General features: G+C 41.7%; 1 protein-coding gene across 17 annotated transcripts in view; it reads left to right on the top strand.

The window, feature by feature from the left end:
• TOX (thymocyte selection associated high mobility group box) overlaps positions 1-23,189 on the top strand; it is a 348,499-nt gene that overhangs the window by 167,596 nt on the left and 157,714 nt on the right. For 8 of the 17 annotated variants that reach the window (XR_009759373.1, XM_061599460.1, XM_061599468.1 and 5 more), the window contains one exon: positions 22,434-22,643. The exons of the other annotated variants lie outside the window; for them this stretch is intronic. Coding sequence is in view for 7 of the 8 variants with exons in the window: in XM_061599460.1 (XP_061455444.1) it covers positions 22,443-22,643 (201 nt within the window). In the remaining variant the exon portion in view is untranslated. The remainder of the gene's footprint in view (positions 1-22,433; positions 22,644-23,189) is intronic. 17 annotated transcript variants of the gene reach the window in all.

The following is a 23,189-nucleotide window of genomic DNA, read 5'->3' as shown; positions in this document are numbered from 1 at the left end:
CATTATTAGTGAGGGAATGGCTTAAGCGAATCTGAAACTAGGTAACATTCTCTTTTCTTTTTTTGAATGTCTGACACTGACTTTGGATTTCAGTAATACTAAGCTGATAAGAATTTTCCCTGTAAATTTGAAACAAATACTTTTATTCTATTTTTAAAAAACTGTACTAGTCATTTATCTGCTCATATTGTCCTTCTGGATTGCTAATAACTAAGTTTTGTAAAGACCGGCTTCAGTCAAAAGAAAAGAATATGGGAATAAAAGCTGTTAGTCATCCCTGCCCCCCCACGTCTGTAACTGAATATTTTACTATATAATAAAAGTTAAGACTTATGCCGTCACACTGTCATGACATCAAACAGTGTGATGTTGGGGGCAGGATATGTTTGTGTGTGTGTTTGGGAGCCCCAGGATATGTATATGTGTGTTGGTGGGAGACCCTGGCTCTGTGTGTGTGTGTTTGGGAGTCTGTGTATGTGCATGTTTGGGTGTCTGTGAGTGTGTGTGTGCTTGTCAGTCTGTGTGTATGCACGTGTTTGGGAGTCCCTGGTTATGTGGGGTTGGTGTGCAAAGCATGCAGGGGCGAAGCCCCTAGTAACCCTATAGCTTTAACTCCGCTTGTTTAAACTTCTGGGTGAAAGTAGGGAACATATATACATATATGCACCCATCATCCACGTATAAATTTTGTGCAGGGAGTAAAATGCTATCATTCTTGACACTACAATCAAATGCGATCTGGGGCTCCCACTCAGGTAGGATGACACCACACTGAAGAGTCCTCTTGCAAGGATATTGAATCTCAGTTTGTCAGGTGTTTGCTAGGAGTCTGGGATTTTTCATCATGCTCCCAAATGTCCTAAGAGAATGGGAAGTTTCCTCCTAATTGACTCTCACCTAACTGACTGGCAAACTAGTTCTACAGTTGTCTCAAGGAAAACATCTTCATGGCTGCCTCTCTGATGATGAGACTCTTTCTTGTGGACTTCCTTCTGTCTTTGCTTATGTCTCTTCATATTCAGAGCTCTGTGTGAACCATTTATTGGTTAATAAGTTGTCTGACAAGATAGCCACTTTGTACCTAATTGCTCAGTTTATTTATGTATTATTGATGAGCTCAGTCTTGAACTCCATTTTCCTTGGAGGCTGCTTGATAAATCTGTCAGCTAATCCTTTGTAAAACACAGAATTTCTTGCTGTAGCATAATACATGGCATTGCTTTTACTTTGTATTCCTAAAAGAAACCTGGTTGTGCATTTTCAGTGGGCTGTGTCTGGCAGCATGAAATATAATCAGATACATAATTCACACTGCTTTCTACATTACCAAGAGTTCCACTGTGATGCCCTGTAATGTGCTGGATATCTGTTTAGCTTTTAAATCAGTGTTCCAACTGTTCTGGCTTGTAAATGGTCACCCCACTGAAAGCTATTTGAAAAGTCTGGAGCACATCATATGAATGAGGTGTTTTTAGCTTGGGGAAAAAAGAAGGCAGTTTTCAGTATCTAGAGAGCTCTTATGGAAAAAGGTGACAGTTTATCAGAGTACCTGAGGTAATGAAGATTAGAGGGTTCAATGTGTAACAAAACAAGTTTAGGTTACCTATCAAAATATGAATAATGGCTGTTAGAATAGAAGAAGTTGTCAAAAAAGTAGGAGAGGCTTAAATAGGGAACCCATCTTGCTGTGGTGGATTGTGAAAAGACTGCTGGTTTATTTATTTATTGCATTTGTATACCACCCCATAGCCGAAGCTCTCTAGGTGGTTTACAACAATTAAAATCATTAAAAACAAATATACAAATTAAAAACACATTTTAAAAAGCAATTTAAAATTTAAAAAGTTTATTTTTTATTTATTTATTTATTAAATTTATATCCTGCCCTTCCTCCCAGTAGGAGCCACTCTAAAACATTATAAAACAGACTTTAAAATATATTTAAACAAAACATCTTTAAAAACATCTTTTTAAAAAAGAACTTTAAAAAAATCTTAAAAAGCAATTCCAACACAGACACAGACTGTGATAAGGTCTCCACTTAAAAGGCTTGTTGGAAGAGCAAGATCTTGAGTAGGCACTGAAAAGACAACAGAGGTGGAGCCTGTGTAATGTTTAAGGGAAGGGAATTCCAAAGGTGCCGCAACAGTCTGCTTCCTATGTTGTGCGGAATGTGCTTCCTGATAAGATGGTATCTGCAGGAGGCCTTCCTCTGCAGAGCGTAGTGATCGACTGGGTATATAAGGGCTAAGACGATCTTTCAGGTATCCTGGTCCCAAGCTGTATAGGGCTTTGTAGACCAAAACCAGAACCTTGAACTTCTGGTTTGGTAGCTAATTGGCAGCCAGTGCAGTTCTTTCAGCAGCAGGGTGACATGTTGCCCTAGTGAGCAGTTGTGCCACCTCATTTTGCACCATCTGCAGCTTCTGGGCCAACCTCAAGGGAGTCCCACATAGAGTGCATTACAGTAATCCAACCTGGAGGTTACCAGTACAAGAACAACAAAATTATATATCTTTTCCCAGTTTTATTATGACTAGAAACTGAAGACACATTGCCAAATGTGAGTCCCATTTAATTAATTGGAAACAGAATTAGCACATAATGGGTTTTGTCCTTGGTTATCTGTAAAAAAAAATTCCCTCTCACCTTGATGGGTGTGATAATGGAAACTACACCTTACTGGAAATATATAGCTGCTGCTGGTAACCACAGCCTCTTGTCTTCTCCAGTAACGTAGTAAAAAAGAGTGTGTGACATATTGTCTGCTAATGAAGTGTAATGGAAAGGGGGACTTGAAGTACCATGATCAGAGGTGTATTCTTCCAGAGATTTGGGAGATCTTAGGCTCCTTACTTTTTGGGGAGCCAGATTCCAGCAGGGTCTCTGTCTCCAGCATCCTATGAGCTAATCAGCCTGAAAGGGGAGTGTGTTAGCCACTGAGAAGAGTCCCACTGCGTGTCAATTGCAAGCAAGCCTTTATTAGTTCCTACTTCAAAAAGCCAAGACAAGTTGTGGAGAGTGAGAATTCTGTAACTGCAGCAGAGGAGACAGCATCCCATCTACATCATCATGCAGTTTGGTAGCAGTAGGAGATAAACATGTAGACCCTGAATTCAGTAATTCTCTGATAGTAAGAAAGAACAGTGACAAGAGAAGCAGAAAGCAGTATTCATCAACCCAAGCCAGATTATTCTATAATATTAGATTGCATAATTTTAGAAGGGGACATGGCTGTGACTATCATGAAGATACCTTACACTTCTAAATTTGCCACTATACTACTGACCATGATGTTACATCATGTCTTCTCTTCATAACTGGAAAAGAAAGAGATCCTTTGAAATCTTCAGAAGAGACTCTGCTTGAGATTCCCTTATAGAACACTGTAAGATTTATGAAGGTATATACTAGAGCTTTTTTGGTGATGGGTCTGATGTTGTACATCTGTCTTCTACAGAAAATTCACCCCTAAGCCTATGGATGGTTAGTGAAGCCTACGGATATTTAGTAAATGTGGAACCATTTTTGTTGACTCAGACCTTTAGTGATATTTAAGTTAAGACATATTTCATTGAGATTTGCTGGTGCTGTTAACACTATAATTTTATTTTTATAGCTTTTAAACTTGTTAAAATGCTGTGTTTTCTTGATGTTTATGAGTACATCAGAGACCAATTTAATGACTTTTTAAAAGAAAATATCTTTTTATATAGCTTTTTTTAAGAAAAAAAACCAGATACTACAAACAAAGTTAGATACGTTTTTGAAAATGTAATCACTCTTGTAAGAAACATAAAGAAATGGAGTTGATGCCTAACTAGCTTTTTTTACTAAGTCAAGTGCTAATCTGAGAATCTCTTCTAAGAGAGCAAAATTCTGACAATAAAATAGATCAGAGGTTTCCAGATGGGTAATTTTCATGGCCATGTTTTTAGGTGGTCTACTAGCACTGCCCCTCTATACACCCCCAACAATTCTCCTGAACTCTCTAGGAGGAAGGGCAGGATATAAATAAATAAATAATAAACTAAGTTAATGTTTAAATATTCAGCAAAGTTGTGGCTGTTTTTGTAAGAATCAAATTCAATTTAAATGATAAAAGTAGATGAGTTGCCTCTGACATTAGATGCGGAGAAGATCAGATATCACATACCAAGTACCTTAATCAGGGCTTCCACTCAAATTCCACTTATGCCTGCCTCTTCTTCCTAACATCATTTAGGCTACACTCTTGCATTTTAAAAACATTGAGACAAAAAAGGAACAGGGAAACTGAACTGTCACATATTTGTCATGCGAACAATCTTTGCAAAGCTGTGTCCATGTGAATGTTAGTCTATTGTTTTCTTTTTAGAACAATGCAGTTCTATAGTTTTAATTGCTTATTTTTTCTACTGAGTGCATTGTTTTCAGAAATATATTTACCTCTTTTTCCCTGCCAGGAAAGTTATACTGAATTAAGTCACAGGACAATGCCAGAGAACAGTCTTATTTTTCCAGAGCAGAAATAGTTCTCTCTCTGGGAAAATAGTGATAGGGACTTGGCATCACTCTCAGTTTAAGACTAAGGACTGGAAACACTCTCCCAAGAGAAGAAGCAAAAATATGAACTTTTATTGATATGGCTAGCTGTGCTGTTAGCCTAAGTATGGCCCAGTCTGCAAGAAATCTTCATTGTGGCTAACTCAAGTGTCAGGAAAAGGAAAACCCAAAGTTAGGAAACTAGATATATGTATGCGAGTACATTTTAATTAATGAGATGGATTCTGTGTTATCAACTATCAATATAGATAACAGGTAAAGCAGCTCATATGAACAGTATCCTTCCTCGTCCTTTTCTCACATCTCATCCTCTAGCAAAAACAAACTGCCCTGCACAGTGGGTCAATTAAAGATATTACAGGAAAACCAAATGAAAAATTTTACAAGGAAACTAGCAGAGTGCCCTCTTCAGCAATGTCAAGCGGATTTTACCTGTGTCCTAGCCTCACACTGTTGTGTATTTCCCTGCCCCTATCCATGTTGGCTGCTGCTAGTGGGAATGGTTACATTTATTTTGTTGGTTAGGCTGCAATCCAATACACACTTTCCTGGGAGTGAGTTCCATTGAACACAGTGGAGCTTACTTCTGAGTAGACATGTATTGGATTGCAGCCTTAGTTATTAAACTTCTGTCGGGCTCTTCCTCCCAGAAGGAGCCCAGGGTGGCAAACAAAGGGCAAAACACTAAAACAAAACTTAAAACATCTCAAAAACAAAACTTCCCAATTTTTTTAAAAAATAAAACATCTTAAAAACATGTAAAAATAAAACATCTTAAAACATTAGAAAAACAGATTTTAAAATATATTAAAACAAAACATCTTTTCAAAAAAAAAAAGCTTTAAAAACATTTTAAAAAGCAATTCTAACACAGATGCAGACTTGGATAAGGTCTCTACCTAAAAGGCTTGTTGAAAGAGGAAGGTCTTCAGTCAGCACTGAAAAGATAACAGACTGCGCCTGTCTAATATTTAAGGGGTGGAAATTCCAAAGGGAGGAAAGTTGCAATAAACATGAAGGGGAGAATTAGGCTAAAGTCTTGTGCCCGCTTACCTGGAAGCTAGCCCTGTTGAACACACGGAGATCTGCATCTGAGTAAAAATCCATAGGGTTGTATTGATACATGGCTGCCAGTTAATACATCGGCTACATTTAATATTGTAGTGACTGTTTTTGGCTTGAACCAGAAAAAGCTTGCTCATGGTGGAATAAAAACTAGGTGCCTCTACATTGCAATGATTTCTGTATCATGTCATTGTTTCAGGAAGGTTATCTACAACAAATGGTGCCCTTTCTTCAGGACGGAAAAATTGTGAGGGCTTCAGTATTTTATCCTGGCATAATTTTCATTTCTAGTTGATTCTGTTTGTTTAATCAGAGTTGCTTAGAAAAGTTGCATCCATGGGGCTACAGCCTTGGGGTGGAATACCTTTGTCCCACTGCCTCTCACCTTTTCTAGTCAATTGGAAAGCAATCAAGATTGACTTCAGATTTTTGAGGACCATGTGCAAAAGATTCCCAGGGGCCTCCTTTAAAACCACTGCCTGTTGTTGACATCTGCCTCTGCTCTATTATCTAGATGCTGCATGCCAGCAAATCTTGCTCTTTGGTTAACCTATTCAGACATGTCTGGATAACTTCTATAGCAGTGCTGATCACACCTTGCGGTTGTCAAATCTACTTTGCTTTTGTTACTATAACTCCAAGATCTGCAAAACACATATAGTCAGAATTAAAGAAGAGGGTGCCTCTGCACATTCTGAGTGTAGGGATCTGTTTTATTTATTTATTTATTGCACTTGTATACTGCCCCATAGCTGAAGCTCTCTGGGCGGTTTACAGCAACCAAAAACATTAAAACAAATCTAAAATTTAAAACACATATTTTAAAAACAATTTAAAACACAATTTTAAAATTTAAAACAGAATAAAAACAATTTAAAACACATGCTAAAATGCCTGGGAGAAGATTGAAGTCTTGTCCTGGCGCTGAAAAGATAACAGTGTTGGTGCCAGGTGCACCTCGTCAATAAGTTCATTCCATAATTTGGGGGCCACCACTGAGAAGGCCCTCTCCCTTGTTGCCACCCTCCGAGCTTCCCTTGGAGTAGGCACCCGGAGGAGGACCTTTCATCTTGAACGTAGTGTATGGGTGGGTTTGTATGGGGAGAGGCATTCCATCAGGTATTGTGGTCCCAAGCCGTGTAAGGCTTTATAGGTCAAAACCAGCACATTGAATCGAGCTGGGAAACATACAGGCAGCCAATGCAAGCGGGCCAGAATCAGTTTTATATGTTCGGACCGTCTGGTCCCTGTTACCAGTTTCTGAACCGTCTTCAAAGGCAGCCCCATGTAGAGTGCATTTCAGTAATCTAATTTGGAGGTTACCAGAGCATGGACAACTGAAGCCAGGTTATCCCTGTCCAAATAGGGACGTAGTTGGGCCACCAACCGAAGTTGGTAGAAGGCACTCCATGCCACCAAGGCTACCTGAGCCTCAAGTGACAGAGATGGTTCTAGGAGAACCCCCAAGCTGCAAACCTGCTCCTCCAAGGGGAGTGCAACCCCATCCAGGACAGGTTGGACATCCGCCATCTGGTCAGAAGAACCACCCACTAGCATCATCTCAGTCTTGTCTGGATTGAGCCTCAGTTTATTAGCCCTCATCCAGTCCATTGTCGCAGCCAGGCACCGGTTCAGCACATTGACAGCCTCACCTGAAGAAGATGAAAAGGAGAAATAGAGCTGTGTGTCATCAGCATACTGATGGCAGTGCACTCCAAAGCTCCGGATGACCGCACCCAACGGTTTCATGTAGATGTTGAACAGCATGGGGTACAGAACTGACCCCTGTGGAACTCCATACTGGAGAGTCCAGGGTGCTGAGTAATGTTCCCCAAGAACCACCTTCTGGAGCCGACCTGCCAAGTACGAGTGGAACCACCGCAATGCAGTACCTCCCACTCCCAACTCAGCTAGTCTCCCCAGAAGGATACCATGGTCGATGGTATCAAAAGCCGGTGAGGTATCAAGGAGAATCAACAGAGTCACACTCTCCCAGTCTCTCTCCCGACAAAGGTCATCATGCAGGGCGACCAAGGCTGTTTCCGTGCCAAAACCCAGGCCTGAAACTCGACTGAAATGGATCCAGATAATCGGTCTCATCCAAGAGAACATAAGAACATAAGAACATAAGAAGAGCCTGCTGGATCAGGCCAGTGGCCCATCTAGTCCAGCATCCTGTTCTCACAGTGGCCAACCAGGTGCCTGGGGGAAGCCCGCAAGCAGGACCCTAGTGCAAGAACACTCTCCCCTGCTGAGGCTTCCGGCAACTGGTTTTCAGAAGCATGTTGCCTCTGACTAGGGTGGCACAGCACAGCCATCATGGCTAGTAGCCATTGATAGCCCTGTCCTCCATGAATTTGTCTAATCTTCTTTTAAAGCCATCCAAGCTGGTGGCCATTACTGCATCTTGTGGGAGCAAATTCCATAGTTAAACTATGCGCTGAGTAAAGAAGTACTTCCTTTTGTCTGTCCTGAATCTTCCAACATTCAGCTTCTTTGAATGTCCACGAGTTCTAGTATTATGAGAGAGGGAGAAGAACTTTTCTCTATCCACTTTCTCAATGCCATGCATAATTTTATACACTTCTATCATGTCTCCTCTGACCCGCCTTTTCTCTAAACTAAAAAGCCCCAAATGCTGCAACCTTTCCTCGTAAGGGAGTCGCTCCATCCCCTTGATCATTCTGGTTGCCCTCTTCTGAACCTTTTCCAACTCTAGAATATCCTTTTTGAGATGAGGCGACCAGAACTGTACACAGTATTCCAAATGCGGCCGCACCATAGATTTATACAACGGCATTATGATATCGGCTGTTTTATTTTCAATACCTTTCCTAATTATTGCTAGCATGGAATTTGCCTTTTTCACAGCTGCCGCACACTGGGTCGACATTTTCATCGTGCTGTCCACTACAACCCCGAGGTCTCTCTCCTGGTCGGTCACCACCAGTTCAGACCCCATGAGCGTATATGTGAAATTAAGATTTTTTGCTCCAATATGCATAATTTTACACTTGTTTATATTGAATTGCATTTGCCATTTTTCCGCCCATTCACTCAGTTTGGAGAGGTCTTTTTGGAGCTCTTCACAATCCCTTTTTGTTTTAACAACCCTGAACAATTTAGTGTCGTCAGCAAACTTGGCCACTTCACTGCTCACTCCTAATTCTAGGTCATTAATGAACAAGTTGAAAAGTACAGGTCCCAATACCGATCCTTGAGGGACTCTACTTTCTACAGCCCTCCATTGGGAGAACTGTCCATTTATTCCTACTCTCTGCTTTCTGCTTCTTAACCAATTCCTTATCCACAAGAGGACCTCTCCTCTTATTCCATGACTGCTAAGCTTCCTCAGAAGCCTTTGGTGAGGTACCTTGTCAAACGCTTTTTGAAAGTCTAAGTACACTATGTCCACTGGATCACCTCTATCTATATGCTTGTTGACACTCTCAAAGAATTCTAATAGGTTACTGAGACAGGACTTTCCCTTGCAGAAGCCATGCTGGCTCTGTTTCAGCAAGGCTTGTTCTTCTATGTGCTTAGTTAATCTAGCTTTAATAATACTTTCTACCAGTTTTCCAGGGACAGAAGTTAAGCTAACTGGCCTGTAATTTCTGGGATCCCCTCTGGATCCCTTTTTGAAGATTGGCGTTACATTTGCCACTTTCCAGTCCTCAGGCATGGAGGAGGACCCGAGGGACAAGTTACATATTTTAGTTAGCAGATCAGCAATTTCACCTTTGAGTTCTTTGAGAACTCTCGGGTGGATGCCATCCGGGCCCGGTGATTTGTCAGTTTTTATATTGTCCATTAAGCTTAGAACTTCCTCTCTCGTTACCACTATTTGTCTCAGTTCCTCAGAATCCCTTCCTGCAAATGTTAGTTCAGGTTCAGGGATCTGCCCTATATCTTCCACTGTGAAGACAGATGCAAAGAATTTATTTAGCTTCTCTGCAATCTCCTTATCGTTCTTTAGTACACCTTTGACTCCCTTATCATCCAAGGGTCCAATTGTCTCCCTAGATGGTCTCCTGCTTTGAATGTATTTCTAGAATTTTTTGTTGTTGGTTTTTATGTTCTTAGCAATGTGCTCCTCAAATTCTTTTTTAGCATCCCTTATTGTCTTCTTGCATTTCTTTTGCCAGAGTTTGTGTTCTTTTTTATTTTCTTCATTCGGACAAGACTTCCATTTTCTGAAGGAAGACTTTTTTTGCCTCTAAGAGCTTCCTTGACTTTGCTCATTAACCATGCTGGCATCTTCTTGGCCCTGGCGGTACCTTTTCTGATCTGCGGTATGCACTCCAGTTGAGCTTCTAATAGAGTGTTTTTAAACAACTTCCAAGCATTTTCGAGTGATGTGACCCTCTGGTGTCTGGAGTGTGTGGAGCTGGCCCGCAACCACTCGTTCAAGGACCTTGCCCAGCAATGGAACATTTGCTACCAGCCGATAGTTATTAAGATTTTCTGGGTCCAGGGAGGGCCACTTCAGGAGTGGTCTCACTACTGCCTCTTTCAGGCAGCCTGGGACCACCCCCTCTTGCAAAGAGGCATTAATCACTTCCCTGGCCCAGTCAGCTGTTCCATCCCTGCTAGCTTTTATTAGCCAAGAAGGGCAAGGATCCAGTGCAGAAGTGGTTGCACGAACCTGTCCAAGCACCTTGTCAACGTCCTCAAGCTGTACCATCTGAAACTCATCCAAGAAATCGGGACAAGGCTGTGCTCTGGATACCTCGCTTGATTCACCTGCTATAAGACTGGAGTCTAAGTCGTGGCAGATGCTAAAGATTTTATCCTGGAAGTGCCTAGCAAATTCATTACAGCGGGCCTCAGATGGTTGTACCATGTCCCTGGGGCCAGAGTGTAATAGCCCCTGGACAATTCTGAAGAGCTCTGCTAGGCGGAAGATTGATGATTTGATAGTGGCAGCAAAATATTGTTTTTTTGCTGCCCTCATTGCCCCTAAATACAGCTTACCATAGGCACCAGTGTATAATTGCATCCAGTAGGAGTTCGTCTCCATCTGCACTCAAGCCGTCTCCTATATTGTTTCGTTGCTCTCAGCTCTGGGGTATACCATGGAGCCATACGAGCTCTACACAGGAGAGGGCGCTCAGGAGCAATCATGTCAACCGCCCGGGTCATTTCTGTATTCCACAGTTCAACTAGGGTTTTGACAGGAGCGCCAGCCCTATCAGCTGGAAAACTCCCCAGAGCCCTTTGGAAACCATCCAGATCCATTAGTCTCTGGGGGCGGACCGACTTAATAGGTCCCCTACCCTTGCAGAGGGGAAAAGCTGCTGTAAGTCTAAACTTCAGCAAGCAGTGATCTGTCCATGACAGAGGGACTGATGTAAGGCCCCCCACATTCAGATCATCAACTCCATGTCCAGTTGCAAAAAAACAAATCTAGAGTATGCCCTGCTACATGTGTTGGGCCAATGGCATATTGGGACAGTCCCATGGTTGTCATGGAGACCATGAAATCCTGAGCCGCCCCGGATAAGGTGGCTTCGGCATGGATGTTGACATCCCCCAGAACCAACAGTCTGGGGGATCTCAACAGTACACCTGAGACCACCTCTGTCAGCTCAGCTAGGGAGTCTGTTGGGCAGCGGGGTGGTCGGTACACCAACAGAATCCCCAGTCTGTCCCGCTGACCCAACATAAGGTGCAAACACTCCAGACCAGTAGTCACATGGACAGGGTGCTTGCAGAGGGAGATGGAGCTCCTATAGACCACAGCAAACCCCCCTCCCCAACCCTCAGGTCTACCCTGATGCTGGACCAGGTACCCTGGTGGGCATAGTTGGGAGAGACTGACTCCCCCCTGCTCACCCACCCAGGTCTCGGTTATACATGCCAGATCGGCTGCCTCATCCACTATTAAATCATGAATGAGGGAGATCTTATTATGCACCGATCTGGCATTTAGCAGCAGCATCCGGAGGCCTGAGAGCTGGCTGATAGGGCAACCAACAAACCTGCGGGTGTGGGGAGGACCGGAACAAGGCACAGCCATTAACTTCCTGGGCCATATTCCCCTTACCTGGCAAGTCCTCCTCACAAGGCCATATCTCCCTCTACCCGTCACTACACTAATTGGGGCCCCCTCAGTTCTCCCCACTTGGCTCTGAGTCCTCTCTCCCAGGCACATAACTGAAGACCCAGGAAAAGGCAGACAAAGCAGGAGCCACCTCAGCCAGCCGGCTTATGTATCTCCTCCAGAGAAGGGACAGGTGGAAAAAATCAGCCACAGCTGGCTGAGTACCTGGGGCCTGGTCCTGCAAAGTGTGACCCCCGCAGAGCAGAAGTCCAACCAGGAAAGGGTGGTGGTGGTGGTAGCCGAGCAGCCGCAGCAAGCAGGCAGGCAGGCAGGCAGGCAGCAGCAAACGGCTCTCTTTCCCTGGAAGGGATGGTGGTGTTCCTCTTCCATTACAGAAGCACCACTGGCTGGTATCCTTGCTTGCAAGCTAGTGCAGTGGGAAAGCTGATGGCTGCTTCCCCTGTAATGCTAATTGGCTTGCAAGGAGGCTTTCTTAGCAATGATGCTTATAATGGTTCTCTGCTATCAGATAAGCCTGCTAGGGGAGGGAGGCTGGTGGCTGCCACGCTCTCTTCCTATAATGCTTGCAAACAAACTTGCTTCCTTGGTGGCAATGACCCACTACAGAGCTACAGCTGGGTGTGCTATCTGTCTCCTTTTGTGTGCTTGTATGCAAGGAAACTTACACAGCAGCAGTGCTGTAATGGGTCACCACTGTCAAGTAAGTCAGTGGCAAACAAGAGGGAGATGTTGGCCACCAGAGCCCAAGTGGTGGAGGGCACTGGGGATGGGGCCACAGAAGGTGTCAACCCTTTGGGTCCTGCTGCTGGGGTCGGTGGGCCCCAGCAAATGCACCATAGGCTGGGAGCTGACACCAGCCTTGACTTAACTGCTTGTCTATGACAGCCTGATGAGGACCCTCCATTTCCCTACACCCTGCTTTTTTTGTCTGACGTTGCTACAGTGCAACAGAAACAGAACATGGAGAACTTGCTGTTGTACACCCTTGAAAAAGTATCTGTAATCTATATTATCCAAGAACTTCTTTGGATATAACATTAAAGCTCTTTACCTTATTTTCACCACATTTGTGTTTGTGTTTATAACTGTTTTTCCCCCTGCTTTATTTCCCCAAGGAAATATCTCTCTACTCTTCCCCCACCCCTGCACAAAATCAGAGAGAGATGATTTTCCTGATGGCATAAAGACTAGTCTATAAAAACAAGAAAGGATAGCAATTGGCCAAAAAGTAGAAAGTGACATTTGCTCTAAAAAGGAAACAGCTAAATAATTCCTCTTTCCTTTTGCTGAGCAGTTAAACACCCCCCACCTACACCCCCACTGTCTTCCATAAGACCCACAATCCTCAAATGTGACAAGTACCCACATTTTACTTTTCAGTCAGGTGATTGGCCCCATCAAAGTGGTTGAAATAAAATAATAGCAGTTGGCCGTGGTAACACATTATGTACATAATTTAATTAATTGCTGGCTCTCTTTATATTATTTCTGATTTTAAACACGCAGCCCCTTTTCTCATGATGTGTTCAAAATGGCTCAGAACAATAAGGAAAAAAATTAAAACTAGAATCACCATCAATTTTAAAAAGCAAGATAAACCAAATAACTAAAGCATGAGCCTATCAAAACCATGCCTCGAAAAGAAAATCAGAAATGCCTGATGGGATGGGCAGAGCTTTCATAGCCCTTCCAGAATGCAAACAAAGAAAAACGGTTGCTCAATTCCAAGAAGAGTTTGTTCCACAGTGAAAAAGGTCCTGCCTCTAGCAGCAGATGGTCATAGGAACATAGGAAGCTGCCTTATACTGAGTCAGACCATTGGCCCATCTGCACTGTCTGGCAGTGGCTCTGCAGGGTTTCAGGCAGGAGTCTCTCCCAGCTCTACCTGGAGAGGTCAGGGAATGAACCTGGGAGCTTCTGTGTGCAAGGCAGATGCTCTGCCACTGAGCTATGGCTGCCACTCATTACAGACATGGATGGTACCACTGAAGCAGGGCCTAGTTTTACAAGCAAAGATGGAGGAACAGACAATTTATTTTTCATAACATTTTCAGTCATCTTAACATTTGTTTTCAGAATTTACTGGCATTGAAGAGTTGTGTGCTTAAAATGCAGTAGGTTCTCCTCCCATGAATTCTGTTTTTAAATGAACAATGATAATTATTGCTGTTAGTTGTTCACAACCAGGTGCTTAGGGATTCAACAAAGCTGTTTTATTCTTGAAAGATTGAGCACATCTGCCAAGATTGGGAGGTAGCTTCAATGTTGCCTGTCCTCTTCAAACGTGCGTGTCTGATAGCTTTTGTCTCTATAATCAATAAACAGCTTATCCAGTGTTTCAGGATTCCAGTGATCTTTTAAAAAATGCATTTAACCCTCAAGGTCAAAGGAAGATGAAATCCCGTGGAGAGAGTGCATAGTTCACCTCTGCATGGCCACAGCCTCACACTAAACAATACATATATTCACTGTGTTTCTGTCTGGACTCTCCTTGTCCTCCACTTAGTCTGATTCTACTTTTGCTAGCCTGCTGTGCTTAGTGCTGCATCTTCATTCAGCCAGTACACTGCACAAAGAGATAATAATAATTTTGAGACTCAGCCAGGCACTGACACATGGAGCTCAAGACAGAAAGCTAAACAGACTTACAGCCTCACTTAAAGTGTTGCATTAACTTCTATCAGAGATACAAGCAGTGAATGAAATGCAGTGCAGTCGTGGAGGCTTGACCTCTGTTGTATGGCTTCAAATTTCATTCCACTTGCATTACACATTTGACCAAACATTCAGCTCCTCTGGATTTCCATAGATTGAATAAGAACCAATTAATTTGAGAAGCAAACACCTGAAGGAAGGCCACTAAATTTTAATATCTATCTTAAGGATTGTTTTCATCACCAGTGTTCCAATGTGAACTCTGTGGTTGACTAAAAGCACCTTCAAAGGTGTTCTCCATGTGATTGGTACCAATGGTAAAATATCAAGGTTACCACTTTCCTTCCATGGAATTATCCTTTTTTTCTTTTTGTGCTATGTATAAAAATGTGATTAAATCACAAGGCAAAAAGGAATGTTGATGTGATTATAATACTGAATCAAGATTCCTTTTTCTGGTTGTTTTTAATAAATGTACACATGAGATTGTGCATAGTAATAATCTGTACAGAAAAAGATGTAAATTTTATTATTGGAATATGGCCCTGCATATGCTCAGAAGTCTAGATCTTTGTTTTTTTGTTTTGTTTTTAAAAACCCAATGATAATAAAAATGGAAGTATAGTGGATCAATAGTCATCAGGTCATTCAGAACTGGAGAATTTTATAAGCATCACTACAATTTACTTACTGATGGGTGTGTGTGTTAGCTAATTTAAAATTATTAAATCTAAAAATTTAATTTTAAATTTTAAAATAATGTAAAATAATAAATCCACTTTAAAATAATTCTCTTGCTTGCTCACTTACACACTCACTCTCACACACATCTACATACTCTTCCTATTAGGGCTGCCAGGTCAGAAGCATCCCAAACCCTGAGATTTCAGGGGTGGTTTCTAGTGATGTCACAGGGGTGGGCCCTAGTGATGTCATTAACCATGATACATTAAGCATCAACCACAGTTGCTTGAAGCATACAATTCAAACAAAAAACATTTATCTGATTGGAGATTAAGATAGAAATCTTAGCTAAAAGATGACACCTGGTTAGGGAACATTTAATCTAGCCTACTTGCTTCTAGCAAGAAGGGGTTAAGTGCTGTCAGGCCAGGCCAGTCACCAGAAGGCCATTGTAGGGATTTATTTCTTGTTGTCAGCTGCCTTGGTTTCCAATTGGCAATCCTATTTCACAGGGTTGTTGTGAAGACTCCATATACACATACACACTGGAGATGTAAAACTACATACGCCCCATATAATAGTTTACTGTCAAAACCAGTTGGCCATTGCAGAACATTTTTTAAAGAATCAAATCAGTATTAGTTTCCTACATAATATAAACAGTGATACCCATGTAAGCCCTGCCTAATTGCTTTAAAAAATAAGATTGGAGGGGGAAAGATTTACAACTCAAGCACAATCCTTTGCTATGTTCACTCAAAAGTTCCATTAATTTGCAGCACAATCCTAACCATGTCTACATAAAAGTAAGTCCTATTGAATTCAATGTGGTTTACTCCAGGTATGTGGGATTAGCATTGCAGCTTTACTCCCAGAAAAGTGAGTATTGGATTAAAGTTTCATATCGGGAACATTTTCAAAACATTGCCGTCTTCAAAAGCCCAGGAAAATTTAATCTTGTTTGACTCCTGCACACAAGAGAAAAAAAGAATTTTGGGACTGCTGAAAGCTATATACTTACTCAATTTATGAGATTTTCAGATAAACAGGAAAAAACAACAGTTTTCTACCTTTGTAGTGGGGTCCAGATACTGCCTGGAAGCCCAGAAATCCCTTGTCAATCACAACCCTGACTTTACTTATTGGCTACAAACCTGAAAGGGCAAGCTTAGAGCAGCCAGCTAAGAAATAATTCCTCTGAATTGCGGGGAGGGGTTGCTGACATTTTAGTGTATATCTCATGAACCAGACCACTTAGAAACTTAATTTTTAAAAAAATGAAAGCTGAGAGTCCAGAGATTAAATGGATTCACCTGGAGATCCAAAGATTACCCCAAAAAGCCAGGGTCTCCAAGTGAAAACTGGACACCTAACAACCCTATTTTCTATATACCCTGAGTTAGCCAGGGTAGGATGACTCAGAAATCAAACCTATATCACCATTATCCTAGTCCCTGAGTGTCAGTAGTGAGTTGTGGGAGGTGAGAGAGGCAGTGAAGAGAACACATAGCATATGCTTCACATGCAGATCTTCAACATTTTCAGTTGTTGAAGACTGAGAATGATTTTTGTCTGAGGCCTTAGAAAACTGTTGCCAGTTGAGTAGGCTATACTTTATTGATCATTCTTACATAAGATAGTGTTTCACCCACTGTGGTGAAGAATGGTTCTGCCACTCTGGTGCAGGTGCAGAGCTGACATCTAGTGCCTCCGCAAGATTATACAGATGCCTGCACCTTACTGTATTCTCTGCTCTATATTCTGCTTCTATGGAACAGCAGAACATGATATTAAGTTATTAATTTGTGAATTATTTTTACAAATATGCTACTGTCAGAGGACACTACTTATTCTTGAGTCATTCTGAACTTTTTATTGTTAAATGCCAAAAGGAAAAATCTTGATCCACATATCTCAATCATAAGAAATGGGAATAATAATAGTCCTGATTTATTTATTACACTTCTATCCCACCTTTCCTTTTAAGGAGCTCAAGGTAGTATAGAGGATTCTGCCCTCCTCATTTTATCCTCATAACAACTCTGTAAGGTAAGGGTATATGGGTGAAGAGCTTTCTACAAGTAGAAGAGGAGTTGGGTCTGCACTCCTGGCCTTGCCCATGGCATGTGGCCTCCCCAAACCTATCCCTATGCCCACATATTGGACATGGACATCTGAACCCTGAATGATCACTGTTCCTTATTGTGTAAAAAGACTATACACATAGAATTATATACATGTAGGTTTTTCTTCTGCTGACCAAGCTCAATGTGTAGACATTGGGAGTGACCTAAGGGAGTAACTGTCTACAATGAAGGTGCTTCCCCTTCTCTCCTTGGAGCTCTCTTCATTCATAAAAAAAATATAAAATCTATTATCTTGTCCTTTTTGTGATTATTCTGACACAGCGACATTCCTGTTTCATACAATGGCACTTCTACTTTAATATGAAACCTGGAATTTTTAAAAAAGAGGTATTACCAGAAACAAGGGCTTATGTGCAGCCTTTCTTTTTTCAACCTTTACTTGGAAATGTCATACTACTGTGTAAATCATATGCAGTTTTGCCAAGTTAGAAGAAGATACTGTTTCAGTTTTATAATGACATATCATTTACAGAGCTGTTCTGTTTTTAGCTATAATGGTTTCTACAACAAGATCAATTTTTCCCCTTTAGCCTAATCAGTAGATGATTTACTTGTGCAATCTATCTTTGCTTTATCCATTTTTTCCATTTCTGACTTGCAGACCCTAGAAATGGCTCATTCTGAATCTGTTTGTGTTTGTTTTTAAAATGATTGCACTCTGAAAGCTTTTTCAGGATTAGTGTTTTACCGATAATATAGGCTAAACACATTAGCAACCCCCCAACACATTAAAATACAGAAAAATCAAGTGATTATGGTTTGTTGTTTTCTCTCGTTCATTTTAAATTTTGTAATGTACTCCATCATAAACTGCACTATAGAGCAAAAGCTTTCTTGTTGTTTAGTCCCCCATTTTTTAAAGATATGTGCAGCTGATAAATTATTGATTTAAATCAATTGTAAATTTGGATGAAATTTACATCATATTGAAAGGATTTTTATTTTGTAGAACTTCATTTTTTATAAGACTTTCCATTTTGTGACCATCATTTGAGGACACAAAATTATACAAAGACTAGGAGCTCTGCCCCTGCTTGCTTCGCTTGCCAACCCCACATGGGTCTCTGGGTTGCCCCTTCCCCACCCCCACCCCTGTGCTCATTGCTGAAGGTTACCCCTTCCCCACACCTACCCCCACACAGGTCACTGAAGCTCCCTTCTCTCCCCATGGGCCAAACATGCCGGCCTGCAGGCCTGGTCTGTTGCTGCTGCATAACTCACTGGCTTGCCCTCTCCCACCATCATGCTGTGACATCATGATGGTGTGAGAGCATATATATATATGAGAGAGAGAGAGAGAGGTTTTAGAGCACTCATGGGGTTTTTGGTTTATGAAAAAAATCACAATGCACATTTACTTTCTGCAGAACCTTTAATTTTAATAACTTAAAACCTTGAAGCCTTTTGAAGAAGAATATTCTGTAAAGAATATAATAAAGGGCAAAGAGAATTGTTCCAGGGAAAAAAAATTATCCGATGTGCTGTACATGTACAGGATTAGCAACTTGGTAGAATGGAAGTTGGTTGCTTTATCCTGGGAAGAAAATGTGATCTTTTAGGAGAAGGTTGTGCACTTGTGGCTATATATCACAAGAACATTAATCACTTGGCTGTGTAGGTGTGATGGAGAGTCAGATCCAACTCTTCTGTTTCTTTAAGGTATTCTCAACTCTGCACAAAGACTCCTTCATGATAGCAAAGCAACTTAAACTCATAGATGTTGAGCTTTGCCTGAATACCCAAGGATATTTTCTTGTTAGTTTGAAAGAGCCTTTCAAAATCTTCCTAAATCTTTCCTACTTCCTGTGAATAGAAAGTGCTCAGCAGCCATCCCTTCATTGTTCAGTCTACAGGCAGGTACCCACACATCCTTTGCTACATTTTGATTTAATGGTTGCTCCCACATCACCTCTTCTGGAATACAACATAAGTTCCATCAGGGTAAGACCCATAGTCTTACTCAGTAGAAGGAGCGGGAGGGCCCCCTCCCAAAAGAAGCAGGTCTGCCTTACCACATTTTGAAGTAAGTGAAGAAATATATATTATCATCTTAATATGAGCCTCTCTATTAAGGTCAAAGTCTAAAATTACCTAATTTTACTATTACAAAATTACGACTACCTTTCTCTCAGAAGTAGTGCCAGCCAAACGAGATGTTCACAGTGAAAATGCATCTAATAAATTACCAGTTTTCTCTTATGGCGATTCCTTCTTGTGGCCCACTTGGATTCCATTTGTTCACTATGTTAGATAGAAGTCCCACTTACATGCCATTCCAGTCTTGTGAGGGTCTGACATTCTTATCTCAGCCCAGATGAATCTCATTAGCACATTCCCATCCTCCTCCTCCTGCTTATATTTTCCATGTCTATACTTCTCATTTTGTCATAGGAAGGATTTAGCTTAGCTTGGCCCCCTTTCTCCCCCCCCCAAAAAATCCATAATCCTTGCCATTAGCATTTGATTCCAATGACTGTGTTATAACACCCTTCCTTAGACAAGTGAAAACCATCACAATTGGTGTTGAATAAAGCTATGTCTAGCAAGGCCAGTTCCAAGGGGCGGCCAGGTGGGGCACTGGCCTGAGAGCCCCTGAGGCTACAGGAGCCCCTGAGGGGCCCCTCTGCTCCCTTTCCACAATTCTCGGCAGGATCACTGCTGCTGATCGCACGGCAAGAGCTTCAGGGCTCCGCTATTCCCTTGCTTAACTTACCTTTGTTTGCGGTTGCTCACGCAGTGGTGCCCTTAATAAAGATGGTGACTGAGGTTTTCCTAAGGGGCTGAAGCCTCTGCCGCCATCTTGGCTGATGGCACACATGCGTGATGCGGGCTGCACGCTCGCATCCCTGCCATGAGGAGCTGTCCAAGATACTTCAGATACCATAAAATGGCCAAAAGCAATAAAAGCATACATAGTACTAAAAGTGTTTATCCATCATCAATCAGTAATAAGGAAATACCACTCCCCACCCAACTGAAAGATCAATAAGGCCAATGTATATACACGTAATAGTGATTAACAAAACAGAGGTTTTTAGTGTAATACCAAAACATTTTGGCTTCCGCCTTCATCAGCTGCTAACATACAAATGCTGTTACCAAGGTGGCAGTTATAGAGCTTTGAGGATGGAATGCTCAGCGGGGCTTCATTTGCAGAAGCTAAGTAGTGGTGGTACTGTCCTCCAGGTTCAGGCCATGTGGTGCCAATGTGTCCAGAGAGTATATCCAAAAGTTCTCCCTTTAAGTCAATGCTTAAGTCAATGGCATCTCTGTAGCTGTTACAGAAAAGTCCAACAGGCTGTGACCCTCAGTGTTGAAATGTTTTGCAACTGGTTGCTCCACTTTTTTTGTTAAGATTGCCGATTTGTGGTTTCTGAAGCATGTGCATAGGTCAGTTGTGGTTTTTCCTACATATTGGATATGACATCCTGGTTTTTTGCATTCGATGACATAAATTATATTGCAAGACCTGCAGGTGGTGTTCTGTTTGATGTAATATGTCCTGCCTGTCCTAGTGCTCGTAAAAGTAGCTGTCTCCCTGAGGTACACACAGGTGATACAGCGTTTTAGTGACAAGGATGAGACCCAGGATTGGTGATAGGTGGCTTAAGCACAGCTCTCACTAACAGTCTGTGCAAATTAGGAGGCTGGCGAAATGCTACAACAGGAGGCCTGCTGATGGCTCTAGCAAGATGTTCAGAGTTTGCCAGCAATGGGTAAGCTCTCCCCGATTGCTCGTGATAGTTAGGAGATGCTGGATGGAAATCTTCCACAAATGGAATCCATTGCTCTCTGCTCTTTGACACCTCAGTATGATGGAAAAGGTTTTCTCTGGACAGAATAGAGGCTCGGTGGATGTTGAAGTTGATAATATGTGGAGGATATCTTCTCAGAAGAAGGTGTTCTTTAAGTTCACTGATCCTTCTCTGGTATTTATCTTCAGTGTTGCAAATAAGTTTAATTCTCAGAGCTAAGTTATACATAATATTTTTCTTTATATGCTTAGGATGGCAGGATTTCCAGTTTAGATAGGTGTACAGCAAACCCACTGATGCTCACACCTATGAAATTGGGAATCCTAAAAATTGCCTGAACTCAGTGAGATATACTTCTAAGCAGACATGTATAGGATTACCTTGTTAATGCATGTTTACTCAGAAGTATATTTCACAGTATTTTACGGCTATTCTACATGCCACATTAATCATGTTGTTTACCTTTGAGTGTATAAAATTATGCATGGCATTGAGAAAGTGGATAGAGAAAAGTTCTTCTCCCTCTCTCATAATACTAGAACTCGTGGACATTCAAAGAAGCTGAATGTTGGAAGATTCAGGACAGACAAAAGGAAGTACTTCTTTACTCAGCGCATAGTTAAACTATGGAATTTGCTCCCACAAGATGCAGTAATGGCCACCAGCTTGGATGGCTTTAAAAGAAGATTAGACAAATTCATGGAGGACAGGGCTATCAATGGCTACTAGCTGTGATGGCTGTGCTCTGCCACCCTAGTCAGAGGCAGCATGCTTCTGAAAACCAGTTGCCGGAAGCCTCAGGAGGGGAGAGTGTTCTTGCACTCGGGTCCTGCTTGTGGGCTTCCCCCAGGCACCTGGTTGGCCACTGTGAGAACAGGATGCTGGACTAGGTGGGCCACTGGCCTGATCCAGCAGGCTCTTCTTATGTTCTTATGTTCTTATGCTGCGGTCCTGATCTGGATTGGGGAAGGGGCTCTATACCCCTACAATTTGGATTGGAAAATACCATTGGAATGAATGGAAGCTTCCCCCCCCCCAATGCCAATTGTAGGCATTAAAGAGGAGCAATCAAAGGAATTATTCAGATTACCAGTAGTGGTGAATGTGGTCAGATAACAACACCTAGGGATATGCTAGAATTCCGCCCAATTTGGATTTGGTACCAAATTTTCCATTAATTGGCTTATTGTCTATTTCTGGAGATTGGATTTTTATGTAGCGATTTTCTGTGGCTATTTTTGAAAATAGATTTTTTTTAAAAAAAAAAACAATTTGCTTCTAAAATATCAATATTAAGAATGATAATTTTATCAATATTTCCTTTTATTTATTTATTTATTTTATATCCCACTTTTTCTCCTAGAAGGAGCCCGTTAATTACATTTCCTTTAAAAATATTGATTTTCATTTAAAAAGACCAACATTAATATCAATATATTTGGGGAGGGAAAAAATTGGATTGCTAAAAGCAGAGAATAGCAGACAAAGAATGATCTCCAATTGATACCATCCTGTTAGGTCTATAGAATGTTTTCGAAGCTGCACCAGCCAATGGATCCCATCCCTACAACCTCCTTCTCAACGCAAGTAGGGCTGGGCAGGACAGGAAAGCAGCTAGATCAGGATCGTGTTGATGTAATGATGAGAATCCCATATTGGCAGCAGTGGTCCTATCTGTGCACTTGGATAGCTGCATCGTCACCACCACCCTGCCCTAGGCTCATCCAGGTAAGCAGAAGCAATACTGCTGTCAGGGAAGCAGCTCTGTGGCTCCATCTCCCACGTGCTGCTACAATAAATAATTCATGCTAGCAATTTATGAACGAAAAGTTTGCACTCAAGGGCAAACTACATGATAAACATCACGTGCATATTGTTCTTTACTCCCAGGTTAGTGTGCATAGGTTCCAGGCTATGGTCTGAAGGCGCATGAGGCCAACACCCTGCTGAAGCTAAGCAGGGTTAGGTCTGGTCAGTGCCTGGATGGGAGACCACCTGAGAACCTTATGTAAGCTGCCTTGGGTTTCTATGATGAAAAGAAAGGCGGGGTATAAATGTAACAAATAAATTAATAATAATAAATAGGATTTCAACCAAAGTTGCAGGTAAAACCACTTACAGCAATTTTAGGGTACAGGGTTGACCTCATACTACTTTTTTTCATTTACAAAGTATATAGAATCCTTGATTTGGTTCAAGTTATACTAGAAATCATGTTTGTTTGTTTATTTATTAAATTTATATCCCATCCCTCCTCCTAGTAGGAGCTCGGGG

The sequence above is a fragment of the Rhineura floridana genome, chromosome 1 (genome assembly GCF_030035675.1).
Source record: "Rhineura floridana isolate rRhiFlo1 chromosome 1, rRhiFlo1.hap2, whole genome shotgun sequence".
Classification (NCBI taxonomy): Eukaryota; Metazoa; Chordata; class Lepidosauria; order Squamata; family Rhineuridae; genus Rhineura; species Rhineura floridana.
This window is presented reverse-complemented; position numbering and strand designations above follow the sequence as displayed.